Genomic DNA, 23,912 nt, shown 5'->3' on the forward strand with positions numbered 1-23,912 from the left:
CACTAAGCCCTTGTACACACAGTTGGACATTCCGACAACCAAATCCATCGGATTTTGGCCGAAACTGTTGCATACACACAGTCGGACAAAGTTGTCAGAAAATCCGATCGTACTAAACATGATGCCGTTATTTCGTTAGGACGGGACTACGTTCAGGCTAGTAGCCAATAGCTTTGGTCTAGGAATTTGATCTGAGCATGCGTGGCACTTAGTCCAATTGGAATTCTCTACACATGATCGGACAAAGTCCGATCGGATCATGTTGTCGGAAAATTTTACAGCCCAGCTGGAAAACTTGGTCCGTCAGATACTCCGACAGAAACAGTCCGATGGAGCCCACACACTGTCGGATTATCCGACAACATGGTCCTATCAGACATTGTCCATCGGATTATCCGACCGTGTGTACAAGGTCTAACAGTTAATTTTTCAGGGCATGCTTTTGTGTATCTCCACTGTTTTTCTTGGTCCAAGCTGTAGTTGCATTTTTCTGTGGGTTTCCTGTATACCAAGATGTGCAATTTGTCATCTCTGATGGATACTGTGGTGTCTAGGACTAGGAAGTTCACATATGGACATGAATGGTCCATTCTATGATTGACCAAAGGGTGAACCCTATTAAGCACTGAGTGAAACCTTAACATTTTTTCTTCTTACATCTATATAATAAAAATATGATTACTATGATAGATTTAGATATGTGGCTTTTGTTTTGGAGGAATTTGTCCTCCAGGTGTGCCATAAATAAGTTAGCACATTGTGGTACCATCTTACTTTTCATAGCAATGCCTATACACTGAAGATAATTTTTATGAAAAGTGAAGTAGTGGTGTGTAAGAATAAATTTAGTGAGCTGTATAATATTCTCGGCACTGTATTTGTGGTTCAGTGAGAATGAGAAGAATCTATGATATACAGCAATCCCATCATTGTTAGGGATGTTGCTATACAGAGATTCTATATCCATGGTCGCTAGATGGGTATTTGGTGGCAATTGCTGTTTATTGTGGAGCTTGTTGAGGAAATCAGTCATATCAGTCATATCTTTCAGAAAACTAGCAGTGTTTCTGATTAACTGCTGTAGAACATTTTCTACAAGTCCTGAAATAGGTTTAGTGAGTGCATTCATACTTGTGATGATGGGTTTCCTGACTTGTGGGTCTCCAGCAGCAATGTGGGTGGATTGCTGGAATCTTAATGAGACCCTTTAGTTGTTGGGTAAAATTATGAGTGTAGTTATAATCCAGACTTTATTGCTTTAACTGTCTCTTGCCTTCTTCCATATCAGTTTCCAGATGGGTCACTGGAAAGGTGATAAATAGTGTGAAGCACAGGAAATCTGGGATTCTTCTCCCCAGGAGGATTCCAGAGCCTGAGGGGCTGCTGCCATTAGGCGGCCCATGGACTGCGTAGCTGTTCTTGAGGCCTCAGCAGTGTCAGGGCTGAGGGTCTGGATGGACCTCACCACAAGGGATCTGGTCTGGAGAAGGACTGTCCCATTCACTGGACCATGTCCATGGGAAGCTGGAAGATGGCAGGTGTCCTGGGAACTTGTGAGTAAAGACCTAAGTCAGTCCCTGGGACTGTGCAGTCTTCTGGAAATTGAATCGGCTAATAGTAGTTGTGCATAGGCACAAGGTAACCAGATGCCAAAGAAACCTGTCTCATGGTCTTAAACTGTGAGGCCTTAGGCAACTCAGAAACTTGCCTCATAGTCCCTAGATGTGAGATCTCCTGTTTAGAAAGCTACCTCATGGTCTTCAGTTGTAGGGGGTTTAGACTGTGCAACATTCAGGTTTACTTAAGGAGAAAACTGTCCTCTAATTGCATTTTTGAGTATTCCATGCCCTAACTCCGCTTAAAGTTTCTTCAAGCAATAAATCTTAACCAGATCAGCTCTTTGGATATATTACTTAGGTCCAAAGAGTGAACCTTTAGTCACAAACTTTTGGCTGCAGTAGCAGCCATCAGCATGTGTGGGTTTTGTGTAGCTGGCTTGCAGCAGCTCCATAGCTGCAGATCACTTTTACAGAGCTGGCAGCACAGTCCCTCTCCCTTCCCACCGGTGCCCCCACCTTCCATGATTCCTGGGCTCTCCTGCACTTACTGGAGCCCGGGACCACAACCGCCATCAAGGTGAGAGAGATCATTGTGAGACCAAGGCAAATCAATAAACAATAAAACCAGAAGTGTTGCCACTTCTGGGTTTGGATCCACCATTTCCTGGCCAGTACATCCACGGGAAACATCTAACCAAGCTGATCTGTGCTTGGTTAGTGTCATGGTTATGCAGACTAAGAGGCCAGCCACTTCCACCTGGTGGTTTTTATAACCTCTCCTCTAAGCAAGGCTCCACCCCAGGCCCTATCAGGGAACCCTATATTCACCTGTGCACTGCAAGCCAGCGGTGCCGATCAACCATTGTGTATCCATTGTGCGTTTGGCTTCCTGTTTCCTGTTTCCTGCTTGCCATGTCCTCTACGTTTGTCTCTGTTACCGACCTTAGGAATGTTCTCAACGATTCCTGTCTGCTTGTGACCTTGACCTTTTGGCATGTCCCCAACCATCCCTGTCTGCCTGTGACCCTGAACCTTTGGCGTGTACTCTGTTCCTGTCTGCTAGTTGCCCTGACCTCTGCCTTATCCCCTTACTATCCTTGTTTTTCCAGCCTGCTGCTTCCTTCTCCTGTAGTCTACTGTGAGCGTGAGCTGTGAGACCTGGAGCCAGACTGCAGCGAAGTCCATCCTCACCACTGGAGGCTCTGGCGAACACCTGCTGGCTCTTAGACTCTGCGCCCTGGGGAATCTATGCTGCATTGGGATCTGTGTTAGTGATCCTGTAGACCTGTGTCCTGAATCTACCTGGGTACAATCCGCAGCAGTCAATCCTAAGGTCCACTACCTAGTGGTGCACTTCCGACTCCTACGGAATGCATCTGTCACCTGGTCTCAGGTGACCTGACAGTTAAATGGTGTGACAGGCAGGGGAGATATTGGGGTCTATTAGACCCCTAATGTCTCCATAAAGAGTATGTGTCACCTACCCAATGCTATCACATAGGGGTTTAATAACCCATTGTAATACCGTAGCAATCAAGTAAAAATAAAAATAAAAAATACAAGAAAAATGTAAAAAAAAAAAATATATATATATATATTAAAATAATTTTAAAAAATTGCTGTAAAATTGTTGCGAACATCAGAGTGAGAACAATAATTCTAGCACAAAAGCTCCTGAAACTGATGAACTGTAAAGGCTTTTAAAGTGTCACCTATGGTGATTTTTGGGCACCATAGTTTTTGGAGATATTGCTGGCGCACACAATTTTAAGACATGGAATGTTTGGTATCTATTTACTCAATGCAGCCTCCTCTTTTATATTGTAATCAATTCTGGGGCTGCAAGCAGCTGTGAGCTGCCGGTGTCGTCCTGTCCGTTCTCTGAGCTTCAGGAATAGAGTGGCTGGAGCTGAGTGGCCTCTCTGGGAGGAGACACACATTGTCCTGGTTTGTTTAGCGCTGAACTCACCTTTTATGCATATTTACTGGGTGTAAACAGACACAAGCCGGTTTACATTTGCAGCTCCATAGAAGTGAAGCTGTTTGGGTCAGACCAGTCGTGTGAAAGGGGCCTAAGGCTGCTTTCATACTGATGCTCTGTGGTTTACCCACACCGTGGGTGCAGAGCAGTGCACTTGTGGCTTTCCTGTAGGTTAGCTGCACTTTGTCATAGACTACTATTATATCCCACAGGTGTGGTGCACTTTCAGAAAGCACACCAAGGGGGTTATTTATGAAAGGCAAATCCATTTTGCACTACAAGTGCACTTGGAAGTGCAGTCACTGTAGATCTGAAGGGGACATGCAAGGAAAATAAAAAACAGCATTTTAGCTTGATTGGATGATAAAATCAGCAGATCTTCCCCTCATTTCAGATCTTCCCCTCATTTCAGATCTTCCCCTCAGATCGACAGTGAGTGCACTTACAAGTGCACTTGTAGTGCACTTGTAGTGCACTTGTAGTGAAAAGTGGATTTCCTTATTTTCCTTAAATAACCCTCCAAACCCGCAGGTAATAGCAGAAGTCTATGGCTCAGTACTGAGCTCTGGATCAGTTTGAAAGCAGCCTGGTAACTACTGCAGAACAGATATGCCCATCTAAACACTGTGATTTTAGTATTAAACTTACCTTTAATAACAGTCTTTCATTCAGGTATTGCCGAGTGTTGCTGTCCCATGCCGAGTGCACTTGGTTTCACTCCGTCTGTGACAGGAGGCAGAGCTATACAAGAAACATTGGCTTATCCGGCTCTGCTCCACAGCTGTTTGCTTCCTCTACCACCAACTTCATTTTCAACACTGATACTCTGGGATGGCAGGTCGGGAACACACGATCTGGGCTTGCCAACCAGCCATCCCAGAGCAGGAGGTTGCAGGCCACATCAGAGGGCTCAGCGGGCCACATTGGAGTCGGTGTGTGCAGACTGGTGCTTGCAGTTGTGGGCAGCCTCTGTACTATTTGGGAAGAACAGACTCCTACAGGGGTAGCACTACAGTTGAATAATGTCCTTTGCTCCAGGAATGAAAGAGTGTATAACATTCTTTTTTGCTGGGTGCATATCAAGGATGTAACGAGCAGTCTTGAGTAAGTTGGAAAATAAGAAAGATTAATGTATGTGGTTCTATAACACAGGTAGATGTGATGTCATAGGTTTTAGAATTACAATAATGAAATAAGGATAGCATGATATCTAGGGAGGCGTCTTATAAAATAGTAAATTTAATATCTCAGCCATAATAGATAATACAGATTAAAAAGCAATTATCCTATATGGCTAAACTTTCAAAGTAGCCCATAAAAAGACTGGCATAGCAGAATGAAATTTGTTCCTATAGACATGACCCAGTTTGGACTGAAAAATTGATTTAGAAAGATGAAGCTATTGCATAGTGACTGCGAGGTAAACGTAGCAAAGTGTATTCCAAACTGAGCCTGAGCTGGGTTGATGTCAGGATTCTTAGATAACAACAGTGTAAGATGTCTAGATTTACCTAACCAGCAGACATCTAGTGACAAATAGGTGAACTCGGTTTCCTTGGTTTCTTACGTTTATTGTTGGTGAATGTGCAACAGATGTGTGGAGTCCTTAATGTATGATAAAAAAGCATTTATACCCAATTCACCAAATGGTAAGAAAAAAGGAATTTATGTATACAGTATATAATAGGATTTTTATATACAGCTTACCTGTAAAATCCTTTTCTTGAAAGTACATCACAGAAAGTACACACAGGAGCTTCATTACATAGTGGGTTATATAGGCACCTCTGGTGATTGGACACTGGTTAACCCCCAATTTAGGAGAATTCCTCCCCTATATAACCCCCTCCCATATGGGAGGCACCTCAGTTTTGTAGCAAAGCAATAAGAAACCACGTAAAAAACCCAAGAGGGGCGGGAGGTCTGTGTCCCGTGATGTACTTTCAAGAAAAGGATTTTACAGGTAAGCTGTATATAAAAATCCTATTTTCTTGATCATACATCACGGGACACAGGAGCTTCATTACATAGTGGGATGTCCCAAAGCAATGCTCAGATTGAGGGGAGGGAGACACAGATCATAATTTTAGACCGCCAAGGACCGGAGGCCCTCAACTGCAGCCTGCAGTACACTGCGTCCAAAGGCGATATCCTCTTGCCCTCTAACATGCCCCTGATAGAATCTGGTGAATGTGTGGACTGATGACCAAGTTGCAGCCTTACAGATCTGAGCCAGGGAGGCCTGGTGATGCACTGCCCAAGAAGCACTTACAGCCCTAGTTGAGTGCGCTTTCACTTGAAAAGGAGGGATCTTCCCTTTAACACTATAGGCCTGAGAAATAATCTGTCTAATCTACCTTGAGAGAGTGGATTTTGATGCCGCCTGGCCCTTCCTAGGGCCTTCCGGCAAAATAAATAAGCAATCAGTTTTTCTTATCTGAGCAGTTGCCTGAAGATAGATACTGATTGCCCTTACCACATCCAAAGTGTGCAAAGATTCTTCTTCTGCGGATTGTGGGTCCGGAAACCAAAGAACCAAATTCAGATCCCATGGGCATACCGGAGGTTTGACGGGCGGCTTTATCCGCATAGCCCCCTGGATGAAAGCCCGCACTAGGGAATGCGATGCTAGTGGCTTCTGAAAAAACACTGACAAGGCCGAAATCTGCACCTTGATGGTGCTTACAGCCAAATTCATTTCTAGGCCTGACTGGAGGAAGGCCAAGATCCTGCTAATGACATACTTTCTAGGATGCCATTCCCTGAGTTCACACCAGGAAACATATGCCTTCCAAATCTTGTAGTAAATAAGCCTGGAGGTCGGCTTTCTGGCATTGACCAGAGTAGAAAGGACTGGCCCGAAAGCCCACGGTCTCTCAGAATGTGGGTCTCAGCAGCCAAACTGTCAAATTCAGACTATGTAAGGCAGGATGGTAAATTGGACCCTGCTAGAGCAGATCTGGCCAGAGAGGGAGGATCCACGGCCTGCCTACTGCCAACTTCATGATCTCTGCGTACCAAGGTCGCCTGGGCCAAGCCGGGGCTACCAAAAGGACCGACTTTGTTTCCCTCTTGACTCTTCGCCGGAACCGAGACAGAAGCGGGCACGGGGGGAAGGCATAAATCAAATTGTACTGATCCCAGGGAACTGTCAGAGCATCCAACCCCTGAGCGAGTGCATCTCTTGTCCTTGACACGAATTTTCCAGTTTTCTGTTGAACCTGGAAGCAAACAGATCTACGTCTGGAGTACCCCACCTGCGACATATGTTCCAAAACACGTCGGGGTTCAGAACCCATTCTTCTGGGTACAACTGCTGGTGGCTCAGAAAATCCGCCTGCCAATTTTCTACTCCTGGAATGAAGACTACAGAAAGGCATGGAACATGCCTTTCTGCCCAGACAATTATGCGATTCACCTCTTTTTGTGCAACCAGACTCCTAGTACCGCCCTGGTGATTGATATAGGCCACTGCTGTGGCATTGTCGGACTGAACCCGAACAGGGAGACCCCGTAGTCTGAAAGACCAGTTTATGAGAGCCATATAAACTGCCCGGATCTCCAAGACATTTATGGGCAATAGCTTCTCGATTGCAGACCATTTCCCCTGCGAGCACGTCTCCTCCAATACTGCTCCCCAGCCTGTCAGGCTGGCATCTGTCGTAATAATCTTTCATGGAAGAGGAAGAAAAGTTTTGCCTTTCAGCAAATTCTCTCTTTGTAACCACCAAACGAGACTCTTGCGTGTCCCTGGGGATAGACGCATAGGAAGATCCAAGGATTGGGGCTTCCTATTCCAAGCCGCAAGGATGCATCTTTGCAGAGGCCTTGAGTGGAACTGGGCGAATGGAACGGCCTCGAAGGAGGCGACCATTTTCCCTAACAGTCTCATGCACAACCGAATGGGGGAAGATCTTCTGCCCAGAATTTCGTGCACCAGATCCCCAATGGCCAAGGCTTTTGGCCTTGGTAGAAACACCTTGCCCTGAGCAGTGTCGATGACCATACCCAGGTATTCCAACCTGGTAGCAGGCTGTAGGGAAGACTTTTCTAGGTTTATAATTCAACCTAGGCGTTCCAGGTGTTCTAGCGTTCTGGTAACACTGTGGTTCAGGAGCGCTACTGTTTTCTCTATGAGAAGCAAATTGTCTAGATAAGCCATGACGGCTATACCCTGGGCTCTTAGGTTTGCCAAGAGAGGGTCCAGAATCTTTGTGAAGACTCGAGGGGCCGTAGCGAGCCCGGACGGCAAGGCCACAAATTGAAAATGGCGCAGCTCTACCGCGAACCTTAGATAGAAAAAATTGGCACATGGAGATATGCATCCTTGATGTCTATTGATGCCATAAACTCTCCCCCTTGCAGGGAGGAGACCACAGTACAAATTGACTGCATTCGGAAGGACGGGATGCGTAAAAACCGGTTCAGATCCTTCAGATCCAGGATAGGTCTGACACCTCCATTTGCCTTTGGAACGGTGAAGAGATTCGAGTAAAACCCTGAACCCTGTTCTTTTGGGTCCACTTCTACTATCACCCCCTGGGATAGTAAGTGATCAAGGCCAGAAATAGCGGTCTTTGCTTTACAGGGTCCCTGGGGATCCTTGACCTTAGAAAGCGAGAAGGTGGAATCTCCTGAAACTTGTAGCCCAGAGATTCCCGAAGAGACCACCCACTTGTCCCGGCTCTCTTCCCACCAGGCTTCTGCAAACTGCAGGAGCCTTCCCCCACTCGGCCAAACGGGGGCACCCCTTCACAAGGAAGCTTTTGGGCTCTGCTTGGCAGACTTTTGCCCCCAAGATTTCTTCTGCCCCTGGGCCCGGCCTTGAACCTTTCCTGTAGAGGGGGGTTGGGAAGGCCGTCGCCACTGCTTAGAGCTTGATGCTCCGGGAGAGAGAGAACACCTAAATGATGGACGTTTGCTCCTTTTGATTGGAAGGAGAGTAGATTTACCCCCTGAAATTGTTTGGACGAATTTGTCTAATTCTTCTCCAAACAAATGTTCCCCTTTAAACGGGAACCCAATCAAATGCTTCTTGCATGATAGCTCAGCTGCCCAATTTTTTAGCCATAGGGCCCTTCGCATGTGTACCAACAGGAGAGACAAACGAGATGCTTGTTGGACAGGAATCCAAAATCGCATCAATCATGAAACACAGAATTTGAGGTATTTCTGCATAATTCTCCACTTCCTCACTGGGAAGGAGGCCAAGCATCTGCTTAACCTGTTCCTTGAGGAACTGACACAACCCCACAGCTGCGACTCTAGGTTGCACTACAGCGCCAGTCATGGAAAAGGAGGCTTTCAACAATGTTTCCAGCTTCTTATCAGTTGGATCTTTAAATACCTGAGCATTATCCAAAGGACAGGTCAGGTTTCTATCCACGCAAGAAACAGCCGCATCGACAGATGGGACCCCCCATTTCTTGGTGAAACTTTCCTCCAGAGGATAAAGCATAGAAAACCTTTTAGGAGGAGCAAATAGTTTATCGGGATGTCCCCAATCCTCATACAACAATTTATCCATTAAGGGATGAATTGGAAAGGAAAAGGCAGTCTGTGGGATTTTCCTGACCCCCAGGGAAGAAACAGAGGATGTAGCGACTTCAGCAGCGGGCATTCTGAATGTGGTACGCACCAATTCAGTATAATATTGCACCTGTTTTCTGAGCGCCTGGGAGGAGGGGACTCTCTCTTCTTTCTCTGATTCATCCGACTGCTCAAGATCCCTGTCCCAAGATAGGGATCTCTCCTCATTGTCAGAAGTGTCATCTGAAAGAGGAATCTCAGCAGAGGGAGGGGATCTACCCCTTTTCCTGCTATCTTTCAAGGAAGCTGAAATAAAATTCATGATTCTCCCTTCAAACCCCTCCAATGTAGCCCTAAGGGAGTCCTCAGTGACATATACCGGGGCTGAAATATTAGGAGAGGCTGCAAAACCTGACAGGGGCACTGATTCATCCTGTGAGGCTGGCTCCAGTCTTGCAGGGGGGAATGTAACCTACAGGCATTTTTAGAACCCCTAGACCTAGGCGGTGATTTACCAGTGCCCTTGTTACCTCCCCCTGAGACCCTCTTACGAGGAGACATAGTCCTAAGCTACAAAGCAGAGGTACTAGTACAAAGTGCAATCACTGTTGTGCTCAAAGTCTCACAATAAATATATATGCTTAAACTGCACAACCTGATGCTGAGTAGGTGTCTTAGGTTTGCCTGGATCCAATCCCTTAGGATGCTTACTGCCCACAGCTCCTGTGTCTCCACTTACAGCCCCCTGACGCTCTGGGCTTTTTAAAACTGCCGCCTGGCGCCTGCACAGTACAGCGCCGTGCACACCGACATGCGCGGCTCCCAACCACTCTGCCCCCCTCCATTAGCGCGTGCACGCGCGCTCGGCGCACGTGCATGAGGACCGCTGGTCATCCAGGGGGGAAGGGGATCGCTATCGGAGCTGCGTGGGACCCCCAGACTACGTGGGACCCCTGTATTACCTTCATTGTGGCAGAGATTGCAGTGGAGACGTGAGTCATCTGGGAGAACCAGGCTTCACTGAGCGTGTGTATCTGAAAGGCATGTAAGTATGCATCAGGCTGCTCTTACTCCCTCTAGTGGTGGAAACCAGGTAAGACATACAACTACTCAATGAAGAAATCCATAATATATAATTTATATAGGATTAACTTCCCTTACCTGTCCTCACCGCAGGAATTGCTGAAAACAGACAGATTCCAGCCTTCACCCATCACGGCGGGCAGAGTTGTGCCAACCTTCAGGATTTTTTGGGTTCCTTCTCAGAGGAACCTCTTACCTGGACCTTGTAAAAGACTCTGCCAGAAACTTTCGTGCCACTAAGTAAATAGTACACCAAGTCTGGTTTTCCCAGAGCCCAGTCTTCCAATAGGAGAGGACTTACAGGCAAAACCTTGTTTCTTCGGATGACGAGGCCCGGGTACCATACCATCTTGGGAGTCAAAATATCGGCCCGAGATATGGATCCGGTTATTGTAGCCCTTAGGCCCCCGCAGGGACCTGCACAGAGCTTTCTTCATAGCACATATTTTACGTGACCAACCACCATAGACACTGGCGAAAAAACTGAGGTGCCTCCATTATGGGAGGGGTTATATAGGGGAGGAATTCTCCTTAATTGGGGGTTAACCAGTTTCCAACCACCAGAGGTGCCTATATAACCCACTATGTAATAAAGCTCCTGTGTCCCGTGATGTATGATCAAGAAATATACATTGTAGTGTGGTGCTTGTGAAGCAGTTTAAAATGACAGGAAAAGTGATTGATGGGATGGGATATATGTTCCTCCACGGATTCTTAGATTTGCAATCTAAGGTAATACTAGCAAAGACTTCAGGGTAAAGAAGAATAATTCTTTACCCTGTATTGGTAAAGTCCATGCCGGGCTGGTTTTATTGGGAGTCTGATAGAGATTTGGGTTGGACAGACTCCCAAGTCCGTGGACTGTAGCTTAATGTTTACTTTTCAAGTCTTGATTAAGGCAGCTGGTCCTAGCTCTCAGTGAGACTCCATGTGAGGAGGTAACGATGAGCATGGCTGCTTGTTCTTGACTTTGGATACAAGTATTTGCGTTTGTAAGAACACTTACTAAAAACCAAGGACTGGTCAGACTATGGACACAGTAAGGCTCGGTAGAGCAGAAGTTTATTTTTGTTTGATGGCAAGATGCCTTTTTCTTCTTTCTTTTTTCTTCTGTTTGGGAATATCCTGTGGATTAAACATGAGGTTTTTTCTAAACAAACTGTGAGTTTGGTGACAGAGAGCTGTTAGCGATAATTTTAGCCCTGAAAGAATGGAGACATCTCCTCGAAGATACCACTGTGCCGGTTCTCATTCTTACTGACCATAAGAATCTCCCATTCTTGTCTGTCTGAGGCTAAATTTCTCTCTCCCAGAAGGGCGAGATGGGCTCTTTTCTTGTCAAGTTTCAATTACATTGTCTTATTTTTACCCGGTACTAAGAATGTAATGGCTGACACTTTGTCACAACAATTTTCCTCCACTTCGAAGATGGAGTCGGTTCCGATTCCTGTGATTCCTCCAGATTATATTCTGGCTACAGTTCGCACCAGTCTTACTTCTCCTTTGGGTGACAAAATTCTTGCTGCTCAGGTTCATGCTCCTCCTGAGAAACCTTGTGACCGCTGCTTTGTCCCAGAGAGTCTCCATACTGCCATGCTCCAGACTTACCATTCTTCCAATGCTTCTGGCCATCCTGAGAAGAATTTACTCTTTTGAGCCATTTCCCAACAGGAAGGACGGTAACCCACAGAGTTGGTCTCCGGAGTCCATTAAGGCCTTTGAGAGTCTCAAGGCTGCCTTTGTTTCTGCTCCTGTGTTGGCACATCCTGATCCTACGTTACCTTTTATCCTTGAGGTTGATGCTTCTGAGACTGGAGTTTGGGTCCTTCTCTCTCAATGTCCTACCTTTGATGCATGCTTGTGGCTACTTTTCCAAGAAATTGTCACCTGCGGAGTGTAATTACGAGATTGGTGACAGAGAGCTGTTAGCGATAATTTTAGCCCTGAAAGAATGGAGACATCTCCTCGAAGATACCACTGTGCCGGTTCTCATTCTTACTGATCATAAGAATCTCACATTCTTGTCTGTCTGAGGCTAAATGCCTCTCTCCCAGAAGGGCGACATGGGCTCTTTTCTTGTCAAGTTTCAATTACATTGTCTTATTTTTACCCGGTACTTAGAATCTAATGGCTGACACTTTGTCACAACAATTTTTCTCCACTTCGAATATGGAGTCGGTTCCGGTTCCTGTGATTCCTCCAGATCATATTCTGGCTACAGTTCGCACCAGTCTCACTTCTCCTTTGGGTGACAAAATTGTTGCTGCTCAGGTCCATGCTCCTCCTGAGAAACCTTGTGACCGCTGCTTTGTCGCAGAGAGTCTCCGTACTGCCATGCTCCAGACTTACCATTCTTCCAATGCTTCTGGCCATCCTGAGAAGAATTTACTCTTTTGAGCCATTTCCCAACAATTCTGGTGGCCTAGTCTACGTGCTGATGTAACCGCCTTCGTAGCTGACTGTTCCGTGTGTGCTCAGACTCAGAGTAAGACTCCATGACACCTCCCAGTGGGAGTCCTACAACCCATACCCAATGGAGAGAGTCCCTGGACCCACCTGTCTATGGATTTCATTGTGTAGTTACCCAACTCCCAGGGCTACACAGTTATCCTTATGGTGGACTGACCCGGCTTGTCTTACTCTGCTCCAGTCTGCACCTGCCAGCTTGCAGGTTGCTGACCTGTGCCTCCACTGACCTCTGCAATCGAACCTTCCTGGTGGCTCATCGTCCATCCATCTGTGCCTACACCACAAACAGGCACTCCTACCTCACTGCGCTCTCGAGTCTACTGTTCCCATTCCAGTGGCTCTTGAGCCAAGGCTGTAAGAGAGGTCTCCTCCTACATGTCAGACTCTACTACACGGTATGTAACACTCAACGTGGGTCGACGTTTGCTCACAATAGTGCCTTGAATTCTGCTTCCCAATTGTCCCCGTTTACAATAACAAGCAGGTTTCTCTGTGGGACTTTTAAAGGCAGACATTTCTTGACAAATAAATGTAATGAAAATATATTGATGTTTTATTAGAAAAGTTTAAAAATGAATTGGTGACTTATGGGAAGTCACAATAGGATGCATATAGCTATTATTCAAAAATACAAAGTACAATATCAAGAAACATGTATATATGTATACAGACAACCACTTGAGACTGGCCAGTAGTGAACTGGGTCAGACCATCGACGATGCCCGACGCGTTTTGAGGTTTGTAGCGATTAAACCTTCTTCAGGGGATAGTGGTTCATTGGTTGTTTGTAAATTAATAAAAAGCAAAAACCAACATAATAAGCAATTATCATACAGAATATATGAATAAGCATTACATATTGAACATATAATAGAATATTTTTTCATTATATTTGTCAAGGCATTTCTACCTTTAAAAGTCCCACAGAGGTACCTGCTTGATTTTTGTATTCAATTTTCAGGGATGTCGGCAGCATAGACCGATGGTACTATCACAACTTACTTGATTGTCCCCATTTATGGCAAACTATGGCTTCCAACCTTCCATGTTGCCTGACTCTTTTGTTCCACAGAATATTCCTGCATTAGAGGAGCATCTCCGTGGTCTTCGTTCCACTTGGGCACAAGTCCAGGAGGCTTTATGACATGCTAATGAAAGGTACAGACTCCATGCTGACCGCAGACGCCTGCCTGCATCTTCCTACCAGGTTGGGGACAGGGTCTGGCTGCCATCTCGCAATCTCTGACTTCATGTTCCCTCATTGAAGTTCGCACCTCGGTTTATTGGGCCTTTACATATTCCTTGAAGGATTACCTAGTGGCTTATGCATTAGACCTTTCTTCTAACATCTATTGCGTATTTCATGTCTCCTTATTAAAACCTTTGGTCTGCAACCACTTTACCAGCTCAGTGCCACGTCCTCACCCAGTACAGGTTGAGAACCATGAGGCGTTTGAAGTACAGTCCATTGTTGACTCCCATAGGTTCCATGGGTGCATATAGTACCTGGTGCATTGGAAAGGGTACGATCCAGGGGAACGCTCTTGGGTCTCATCCTCGGACGTACATGGCCCTGTCCTCCTCCATGATTTCCATAGACATTTTCCCCTCAAGCCTGGTGGTCCTCCGAAGGGGGGGGGGGGTCGTTGAGGTGGGGGTACTGTCAGGGCTTGGCTCAGCCCTTCCTTCTCTGAGCTGCCCACTCAGCTGTGGGCTAATTGCCAGCTCTTATCTCTCCACAGTGACTCGCCTGTTGATGATATCCTGCTTGTCAGTCCTGCCTATTTAAGTAGTCCAGCCCAGATGATCTCTGCCTTCTGTCAACATCACAGATACTCCTGCATTCCTGTTAAAGATTTGCTTGGCTGAAATTCTTTCTGGCTCCAGATTCTGCTTGCTGTTCCACTACGCTGTTCCCTGGCTTCCCCGACTTTCTGGCTTGTCTGACTGACTTACCGAACTTTGGCTATGTTTTGACTACATTTGTGCTATTTACTTTTATTATTAAACAAGTGTGATATAACTGTACTTATGTCTCGGTCGGATTCATGTTTTCTGAAAAGAATTTTACTTTTTGGCATAAAAGCAAAACGCTATGTGTGGCAGAAAACTAACACTGCACATCACCCTGAACACACCACGCCCACTGTGAAACACCATGAAACATGGTGGTGGCAGCATCATGTTGTGGGGTTGCTTTCTTTCAGCAGGGACACGGAAGCTGGTCAGAGTTGATGGGAAGATGGATGGAGCCAAATACAGGGCAATCTTAGAAGAAAACCTGTTAGAGTCTGCAAAAGACCTGAGACTGGAGCGGAGGTTCACCTTCCAGCAGGACAATGACCCTAAACATACAGCCAGAGCTACAATGGAATGGTTTCGATCAAAGCATATTCATGTGGTAGAATGGCCCAGTCAAAGTCCAGACCTAAATCCAATTGAGAATCTGTGGCAAAACTTAAAGGGGCTTTAAAGATATGTGTTTTTTTACCTTAACCACTTCAGCCCCGGAAAAATGTACCCCCTTCCTGACCAGAGCACCAAACAAAATTGGCATCCTTTTTTTCTCACAAATAGAGCTTTCTTTTGGTGGTATTTGATCACCCCTGCTGTTTTTATTTTTTGCGATATAAACAAAAAAAGAGTGTAAATTTTGAAAAAAAACGCATTATTTTTTACATTTTGTTATAATAAATATCCCCCAAAAATATTTTTTTCCTCTGTTTAGGCCGATACGTATTTCTACATATTTTTGGTAAAAAAAATTGCAATAAGCATTTATTGATTGGTTTGCGCAAAAGTTATAGCGTTCACAAAATAGGGGATAGTTTTGTGGCATTTCTGTTCACTAGTAATGGCAGCGATCAGTGATTTTTATCGTGATTGCGACATTATGGCGGACACATCGGACATTTTTGACACATTTTTGGGACCATTGTCATTTATATAGCAATCAATGCAATACAAATGCACTGATTCCTGTGTAAATAACACTGGCAGTGAAGGGGTTAATCACTAGGGGCAGTGTAGGGGTTACGTGTGTCCTGGGGAGTGTTTCTAACTGTGGGGGGTGTGGCTACGCGTGACATGTCACTGATCTCTGCTCCCGATCACAGGGAGCGGAGATCAGTGACGATGTCACTAGGCAAAATGGAGAGATGCTTGTTTACATTAGCATCTCCCCGGTCTTCCTCTCCATGAGGTGATTGTGGGTATTCCCGTAGCGATCGAGTCCGCGGAACCTACGACCCGACTCATGGAGCTTGCCACACATGTCCACTGCCCACCTCTTAAAGGGCAATGTATAGGTATGTTAGTTTGCCTGTACGAGCCCTTCTGCCGACGTATATCGGCGTGAAGTGGTCGTCAAGCGGTTAATGCATTCTATGCTCCCGCTGCTGTCAGTCAAATCCAATGATGTGGGCATCGGGGGGGTGGAGCCGAGTCCGGCATTTTATGTCTATAGATGCAAATGCTGGACTCAGGAGCACACCTGCAAGGTAACCCCCTCGGGGAAGTGCTTCTACGAGGGGGTTAACATATGTGGAGAGGAGCCTCGAGAGCCACCAGTGGACCCCAGAAGAGCAGGTTCGGGGGCCACTCTGTGCAAAACGAGCTGCACAGTGGAGGTAAGTATGACAGGTTTGTTATTTAATATATATATATATATATATATATATATATATATATATATATATATCCTTCCAATCACTTTAAATTGCTGTTCAGACTCTCTCCATCCAATCTGACAGAGCTTGAGCTATTTTGTCAAAAAGAATGGGCAAAACTGTCACTCTCTAGATGTGCAAAGCTGGTAGAGACATACCCAAAAAGACTTGCAGCTGTAATTGCAGCTAAAGCTGGTTCTACAAAGTATTGACTCGGGATGCTGAATACAAATACATGCCATATTTTTCACATATTTATTTGTAAAAAATTTGGAAAACCATTCATAATTTTCCTTCCTCTTTATGTGCCAATTTGTGTTGGTCTATCACATAAAAATTCCAAAAAAATACATTTATGTTTTTGGTTGTAACATGACAAAATGTGGAAAATTTCAAGGGATAGGAATACTTTTTCAAGGCACTTTATAGCCACCGTGTAGCTGAAGCCAGGTGGAGCTGATCACTGAAACCTGCTGGCTTCTGGGTGACACTTGCTGGTGGACACTGGAACTGCAGCTATTAGCCCTGAGAACCACAGCACCACCAGCAGATGAACCAGGTCCTGACACGCTGACCCTAAATCTAGCCAAAGAGCTCCGGTCGCTTCTCTGTTTGACAGAAGGTGTCTCACCATCCTTTCTCTTATTCAAAGTCATGAGAAACTGATGTTTCTCCTAGTGATAATCAAACGGAGTAAAGTTCGGTTCACTGGCTGTTCTCTGAACACTTGAAAAATCTGTAAACTTTGAACATCCACAAACCTCTTTGAAGTCTATGGAAGCTGAACCTCGTTAATTTTTTTGGGCTTGTTCAAGGACCAAATTGCAAGTTTTTGGTTAAAAAGGGGCATGGGTAGCTGGGTAGTGCCATAGGGGACATTTACATGTAAAAAGTTTAACATACAAATGGCATGGGATCCCCCAATATCCATACCAGACCCCTTTCCTAGGTAGGCGTCTAGTATGGATTAAAGAAAAACGGTTGGATCCCCCCAAATCTATACCAGACCCTTATGAAGCCTTTAAAAACAGAACAACAATGTTAGCAGGACTTTAGGGGCACATCACCATTCATATGACACTTTCCATGTGTTTAAAATTGTTTTAGCTTTATTAAAGTAGAAGTCCACCCTAACACTAAAATCCCTGCATCTACAGACAGCCATGATCTAACACTCAACTATCTAGCCCTGTAAAGAGAAAATCAGTATGCATACCTTTTTCTGAAGTTGATCCAACCGATCCCACACTGAGCTGTTAGCTGCGGCTTCTCTGTGGAGGCAGGTGCAGAGGAGGCAGCCAACAACGGAAGCCCCATAGTAACTCTATGCGTGACATCACTCCCCATTCATTTCACAACAGTTGTCGGCTGTGTCCTCTGCAGAGTTTCCGCCGCTGGAGACTGGATCGGAGCAGCTTAAAAAAAGGTATGTATACAGATTTTTTCTTTAAAGGGCTAGATAGGTTACTGTTAGATCGTGGATGTCTGTAGATGCAGGGATTCTAGTGTTAGGCTGGACTTCTACTCTAATACAATAGCTACAATAAAAACCATGGCTGATTTAAAGTGGTTATAAAGTCACATGCCCAAAATTTATTTATCCTCCGTGGTTTTGCCATTTTAACAGTGCAGTATGATTTTTTCATTTAAGTTCTAATCGTAAATCTTTTTTCCTTGCTCAGATTTGCGGTCACGTGTCCTCCCTCCACTCTTGGTCCCAATCTAAGGGAGCCAAGTGGCAGGGGCTGAGATTCCCTTCTGATGTATGTAAGATAAGTCAGAAGATTAATCTGTGCTCTCTGACCTTGTGTCCACTCCGGTCACATGTTAAAAAATAAAATAAAAATTTTATCAAAATGAAGCAGAAATGACTCATATTTTTTTAACATTACCCAGCACATACATATGTTTTTCAAACTAAAATTTGATTGATTGATAAAATGTTGTTGGCAGGGCAGAGTTGCACATAATTTCATTTGGCTGGAGGAGAGGGGTGGGATGGAGATTATGTTCTCACACAGACTGCACACTACGGAACGGACAGGGAGAGAGGGAAAGGGAGGATGGGGAGATGCAGTGACGCACAGGGAAGAGCTGGAATGACGAAGGCACATAAGCCAACCACGCTTTCATGGCTCAGCAGCTATGATAAGTGTGGCCAGCTCACAGAGAGGAAGACAGGACCAAGCGGGATCAACCAGGTACTGTAGATGATAGAAAGAGACAATTGACAAGGCAAAAGCACTATGCTACAGCTTGTGCCTTAAAGGGACAGGAGCATAATTTTTTGTTTTTGTTTTTTGGGGAGGGATTACAACCAGTTTAAGTTATATGTACATTTACTGTATATTAGTTTGAATATGCTCCTGTAATATAGGGAAGCTTGGGGATCACCAGCCAGCCGACTTTTGTAAAAACAAACTGTACCTTATTTTTTGAAACAGGCAAAGCAAAGTAGCTTTCTTCAGCATAGACAAAACAGTTCGTACACTTGAGGTTTCAAAAGCAAATATACAGCTCATTGTCATTATAAACAAGCCCCACACCAGGGTTTCGGGCTCCCGTCTGTTTCAGGGTCCAAACAAGGGCCACAGGAGCTTAGCAGCAGTGTCTCAACAACAACCCAGTCCAACACCTTACAGACTTCTGCTGGCTGCTTCCTGCTCTTTTCAGGGCTATCTCGCAAGTGGGTTAGTCCTGAGCAAATAAAGCTGCCTCCCTTGTTGTCCCCCTTAAAAAAGACCACACCCCAAACAATGGTAACACATATTTACTATTGCGGACCCATCCCCAGTGTACTGTACAATCCATATAGAGCCATACATATATTTATTTGACTTATTGTTGTGAGTCCACCAGGTAGGCCATGGAACAACATTCATATAGGCCCAGCAAGGGGGAAAAAAAATTCTCTCAACTTGTTTTGTGAATTTTAATTCACTTCATCAGAAGCAGATGGTAATGGTGGGGGCACAGTGGTGTAGTGGTTAGCACTCTCACCTAGCAGTAAGAAGGGTCACTGGTTCAAATCCCAACCACGACACCACCTGCCTGGAGTTTGCATGCTCTCCCCATGCCTGCGTGGGTTTCCTCCAGGTACTCCGACTTCTTCCCACAATCCAAACAATTAGGGACAATTGTAGACACTCAGGTTGAACTGGATGGACTGGTGTCTTTATTCAACCTTACTAACTATGAAACTATGGTGATAAATGTGTAAATCAGCCAGAAATAAAAAGAAAAACAGGTTGGGCCCCATCCCCCAAATCTATGCTAGACCCTTATCTAGTCATGCCACTTATATAGGGTGGAGCAACAGCAGTGCTAAACCTTACATGGGGAGGGAACCTTGCTAGAGCCATTCCCCACCTGGCAAGGCACCTTGTTCCCATTTTGATAGACCTAAGGGCCTCATTCCTACATCTGTGGCTCAGTGGATGTGAACACACTTACTGGAATCTGAAATACTCCTTTAAAATAAGGGACCCCAAGATATCTAGTCCCCCTCTGTGAGAATGAATAAGTATGGGGTACATAGTTACTAATTCATGGAAAAAAATGAAATGGTAATTAAACCCATACACCATTAATAAGGTATTTCATTAAAAAGTCCAACAATGCGCAGCCATTCACTAAAATTAGAAGAGAAGCGGTTTAACCTTAAACTCCATGAAGGGTTCTTTACTGTTATGCCGCGTACACACGGTCAGAGAATCCGTCAGAATGCGTTTTATGGGACCGTGTCGTCAGATAATCCGACTGTGTGTGGTATGCATCGGACTGATTCCATCCGAATCTCCGTCGGACCCAATTTTCCAACATGTTGGAAATATTTCCCGACCAACTGGGCCAGTCGGACGTAATCCGATCATGTGTAGAGAATTTTGATCGGACCAAGTGCCACGCATGCTCAGATCAAATTCCTACATCAAAGCTATTGGCTACTAGCCTGAATCTAGTCCCATCGTAACGAAATTACGTCATCACGTTCTGAAAGATCGGATTTTTCGACAACTTAGTCCGACCGTGTGTATGCAACAGTTTCGGACACAATCTGTCAGACTAAATCTGACGGACAAAATCCGATTTGGTTGTGGAAATCTCCGACTGTGTGTACAGGGGCTAAGAGCGGTAAGAATGTGGCAGAAAGTGATTTCAGCAGGGAGCATAGATAATTAAAAAAAACTATTAGATGGGCACCTAAATGACCTTAAAGAATATCTAAAGGTATTTTTTTTTTTAAACAAGCATGTCATACTTACCTCCTCTGTGCAGTTGGTTTTGCACAGAGCAAACCTGAGCCTCCTATTTTGGGGTCCCTCAGCAGCTCCTGGCTCCTCCTCTTCTCAAGTGCCCCATTTTAGAGGTGCGCTCCCCTGTCCTGCTGCTGCATCTAATGACACAGATAGCAGGACTCGGTCCGGAGTGCATTAAGGTGAAAAACCCTGAGGGTTTACAAACCCTTTAACATACAGATATATACAATGTAATACTGACATAAAAGCACACACACACACAGGTTGGACTTGATGGACTTGTGTCTTTTTTCAACCTCACCAACTATGTAACTATGCAACTATGTAACTGTATGTGCTAATTATTCACATAAGGATATCAGTATCAAGATACTTTTGTAAAAATAAGTCTAAACCATAAAAATAAAAAAAACGAATTTCCATACTCTCTGTGGCTGGCTTTGCTGTATGATTTTCTATTAACGATATTTCTTTAATTAGGTGATGAACTCACAAAGATCGAAGATGAAGATGAACAAGGTTGGTGCAAAGGAGTTACAGACCGGGGACAAGTTGGACTGTATCCTGCCAACTATGTTGAAGTTATTTCTGGATAGAGAAAGGCTGTTGTACAGGTGGAAACCAGTATGCGACTAACAAAGAGGACAGTCAGCTCTACAGGGGCTGTGTGAATCAGGATAAAATAATTCACGTGAACTTTTTCCCCATTCTTAAATGCTGGGCTGCATTGGGAAACCTTAATGGCCAACAGCAAAAGATGGTAGCTGTAACGTTCAGCTTGACTAAGAAGAAAATTCTACCACACCTTTTATATAAAACATATGACACTGGCATAGGTATAATATATACACACACATATATATATATATATATATATATATATATATATATATATATATATATATATATATATTATATAAAGTGAAGTTGTATGGACTAAATGCAATATCTGTGGATTTCCGGTACTGCCAGTCTCAAACAGTTAATGCTGTATAATTGAAGTAACATGGTCTTCAAAATCCAGAATTGTACGGAAGATACACACAAAGCTATGCTTACTCTTCTCAGATGAATTCTATTTGGCTTGAACTGCTTCAGTAACCAATGTGCCTGTGGACATTGCAATATATTTCTGTGTGCCTTTTCCTGTGCAGATTATTAGGATACTCACTGCAATACCTGAATATTAGGATGTGTTCCATTTTTACTTAACAATAATCTCTAAGGGCTTGTATAGACAAGCACCAAGTCAAGCATTCGGTGCTGGTCTTTTAACAATAAACTCCAAGCAGAAATAAAAACATGATTTATGTTTGGATATGTCTTCATTGAAAATCAATAATCAGCCCATTGTGTAGCAGTTCACAGACTAGGAAAGGTAAGACTCTATTGCTTTAAACAATGCTGTCGGTCAAGCATGTGAACATGCCTTCAAGAGGGAAGAGCAAAATACTGATCTCATCAATGTGATGGTGCTCCCTGAGGCTGGATTCACACCTATGCAGTTTTAGTGCATTTAGCGGATTTGCACTAGAGTCCATTTAACATTGATTCATATGGAACACGATCTGTAGTGCAAATCTGTAAAATGCAAAAAGCACAAAAAATGCATAGGTGAGAATCCAGCCTTAGGCTGGATTCACACCTATGCATTTTTAGTGCTTTTTGCATTTTGCAGATTTGCACTACAGAACATGTTCCATAGAAAACCATGTTAAATGGTCTGTAGCGCAAATCTGCAAAATGCAAAAAGCACTAAAACTGCATAGGTGTGAATCTAGCCTTAGGCTGCTGGTAAACTGACGTTTAGGAGCAGTTGGGCATCATTTTCAGCTGCCCCTGAACTCTCCTCTGTTATATTATCAGTACACAGGGTCGTTTATAGTAGTTTCTAGACAGTTGAGTTTAGAAGCATTTTTTGGAAAGCAAAAAAATGCGTTCAGGATGGATGTTCAGAGGCATTTGAAATGCCAAACACCTGTAATAGCTTGTAAGCGCGTGTAAACACGGTAACTCGTGTTTAGCTGATTTTTGTTTACAGGCGCTTTTCATTTTTGACAATTATTTTAAAACACTTCTAAGCGCAAGCGCTGCAAAATTTTACGTTTTTAAACGTTGGTTACTATCTGTCAAGTTAAGTAGTTCAGGAGAAGTTTTAAAATGTCCCGTGTACATTATTGTTTAGTCACAAGTTGTAAAGGGCCAAAGGCTGAGCTGTTATTGTCCAAGTACAGTATAGGCTTTAGGGAGATCCAAGTTCCTGTTGTGTTGTCTGGCTGCACACAACTTTTTATTCTTTGACAATAAGACAGTTTACATAAGTGTATTTCAACTATGTATTTAGCTTTTTGGATTTCAGATTTAAATCTTCTGTGCCAAGGTACCTACCATCACTTCCTGGGAGGTGTTGACCTGGTAGGACAGTTATATTTAGTGCAGAGTCTATGTCAGAAACTAAAGAGCAGAAGACAGAACTAGTGTCTATGAGGGTGTAACAAGATCTTTAAGCAATGTGATCCTACTTCCGCACCGTAGTATGGAAATTGGCCTGCAGTAAGAAAAAGGTGCCTGAGGGGTAGAAGTAATTCGGCCATGGCAGCTGAGGAGAAAGTATCTTCTTCGGAATGGCGGGAAAGCAGACAAGACCATATGAGTTTATGGTGATGCACCTCATTTCAGGAAGCACAGAGATGGGAGTGTGATGGCTCCCAAAAGCTTACGTGATTTCTGTGGAGAAAGACCAGAGTAGTCTAAAGCATTAACCAGCAGTATGTTACTTAATTGACATTAAAGTGAAGTTCCTGTTCTACTGATCAAGATTTATTTTTATTCTTTACCTATAAGAATTCTTCAGCAAAGTCCCTAAACAAGAAAATGCCTGAACCATTCTCTCCAGCATCACTTTTAAAGAATCTCCTGGGAAATAAAGGGAATTTAAAAAGCACAAGCATGAGGAGACTGCTGTGTATATTTTTCTCTTCCGAAACGTAACTACACTGGAAAGGGAAAATATATCACTGTGCCTCTAAGCCTTGAGAGGGGGTTAGAGATGACTGAACTCCTAGGGAAGGTTAAGTTGAGATGTGAGACACAAGGGTTATGTTTGATTTGTGTCTGTAGAGAGTTCAGATACTCTGCCTCAGAGAACATACTTGGGGGATTTCATAAAGGGTGTCTTACACATCCTTTAGAATTCCATCGGTGTACAGCACAGGAGGCATCATTACTTGCTCCCAATTCATTCCATCTTTCCTCAGTGCACTCATTCCAAATCCCCCTTCCTTGCCGTTGAGACACTAACGGGCACATTCCTCATCAGGTCTGCTTTACATTTAATTGACATTGCAAGGTAGTGTGTGGAACCATA

General features: G+C 44.2%; 1 protein-coding gene across 8 annotated transcripts in view; it reads left to right on the forward strand.

Moving 5' to 3' along the window:
* Window positions 1–21,861, forward strand: part of LOC143933935 (protein kinase C and casein kinase substrate in neurons protein 1-like) — a 230,480-nt gene extending 208,619 nt beyond the window's left edge. For 7 of the 8 annotated variants that reach the window (XM_077457103.1, XM_077457109.1, XM_077457110.1 and 4 more), the window contains one exon: window positions 21,026–21,861. In XM_077457103.1, the coding sequence (XP_077313229.1) occupies window positions 21,026–21,141 (116 nt within the window). In that variant the 3' untranslated portion in view covers window positions 21,142–21,861. Of the gene's footprint in view, window positions 1–17,971; window positions 18,147–21,025 lie in introns of those variants that run through there. The other variant, XM_077457107.1, reaches the window with a different exon arrangement.
* Window positions 21,862–23,912: the final 2,051 nt, after the last annotated feature.

The sequence above is a fragment of the Lithobates pipiens genome, unplaced genomic scaffold (assembly GCF_037356315.1).
Source record: "Lithobates pipiens isolate NorthernLeopardFrog02 unplaced genomic scaffold, aLitPip1_a1.2 Scaffold_27, whole genome shotgun sequence".
Lineage (NCBI taxonomy): Eukaryota > Metazoa > Chordata > Amphibia > Anura > Ranidae > Lithobates > Lithobates pipiens.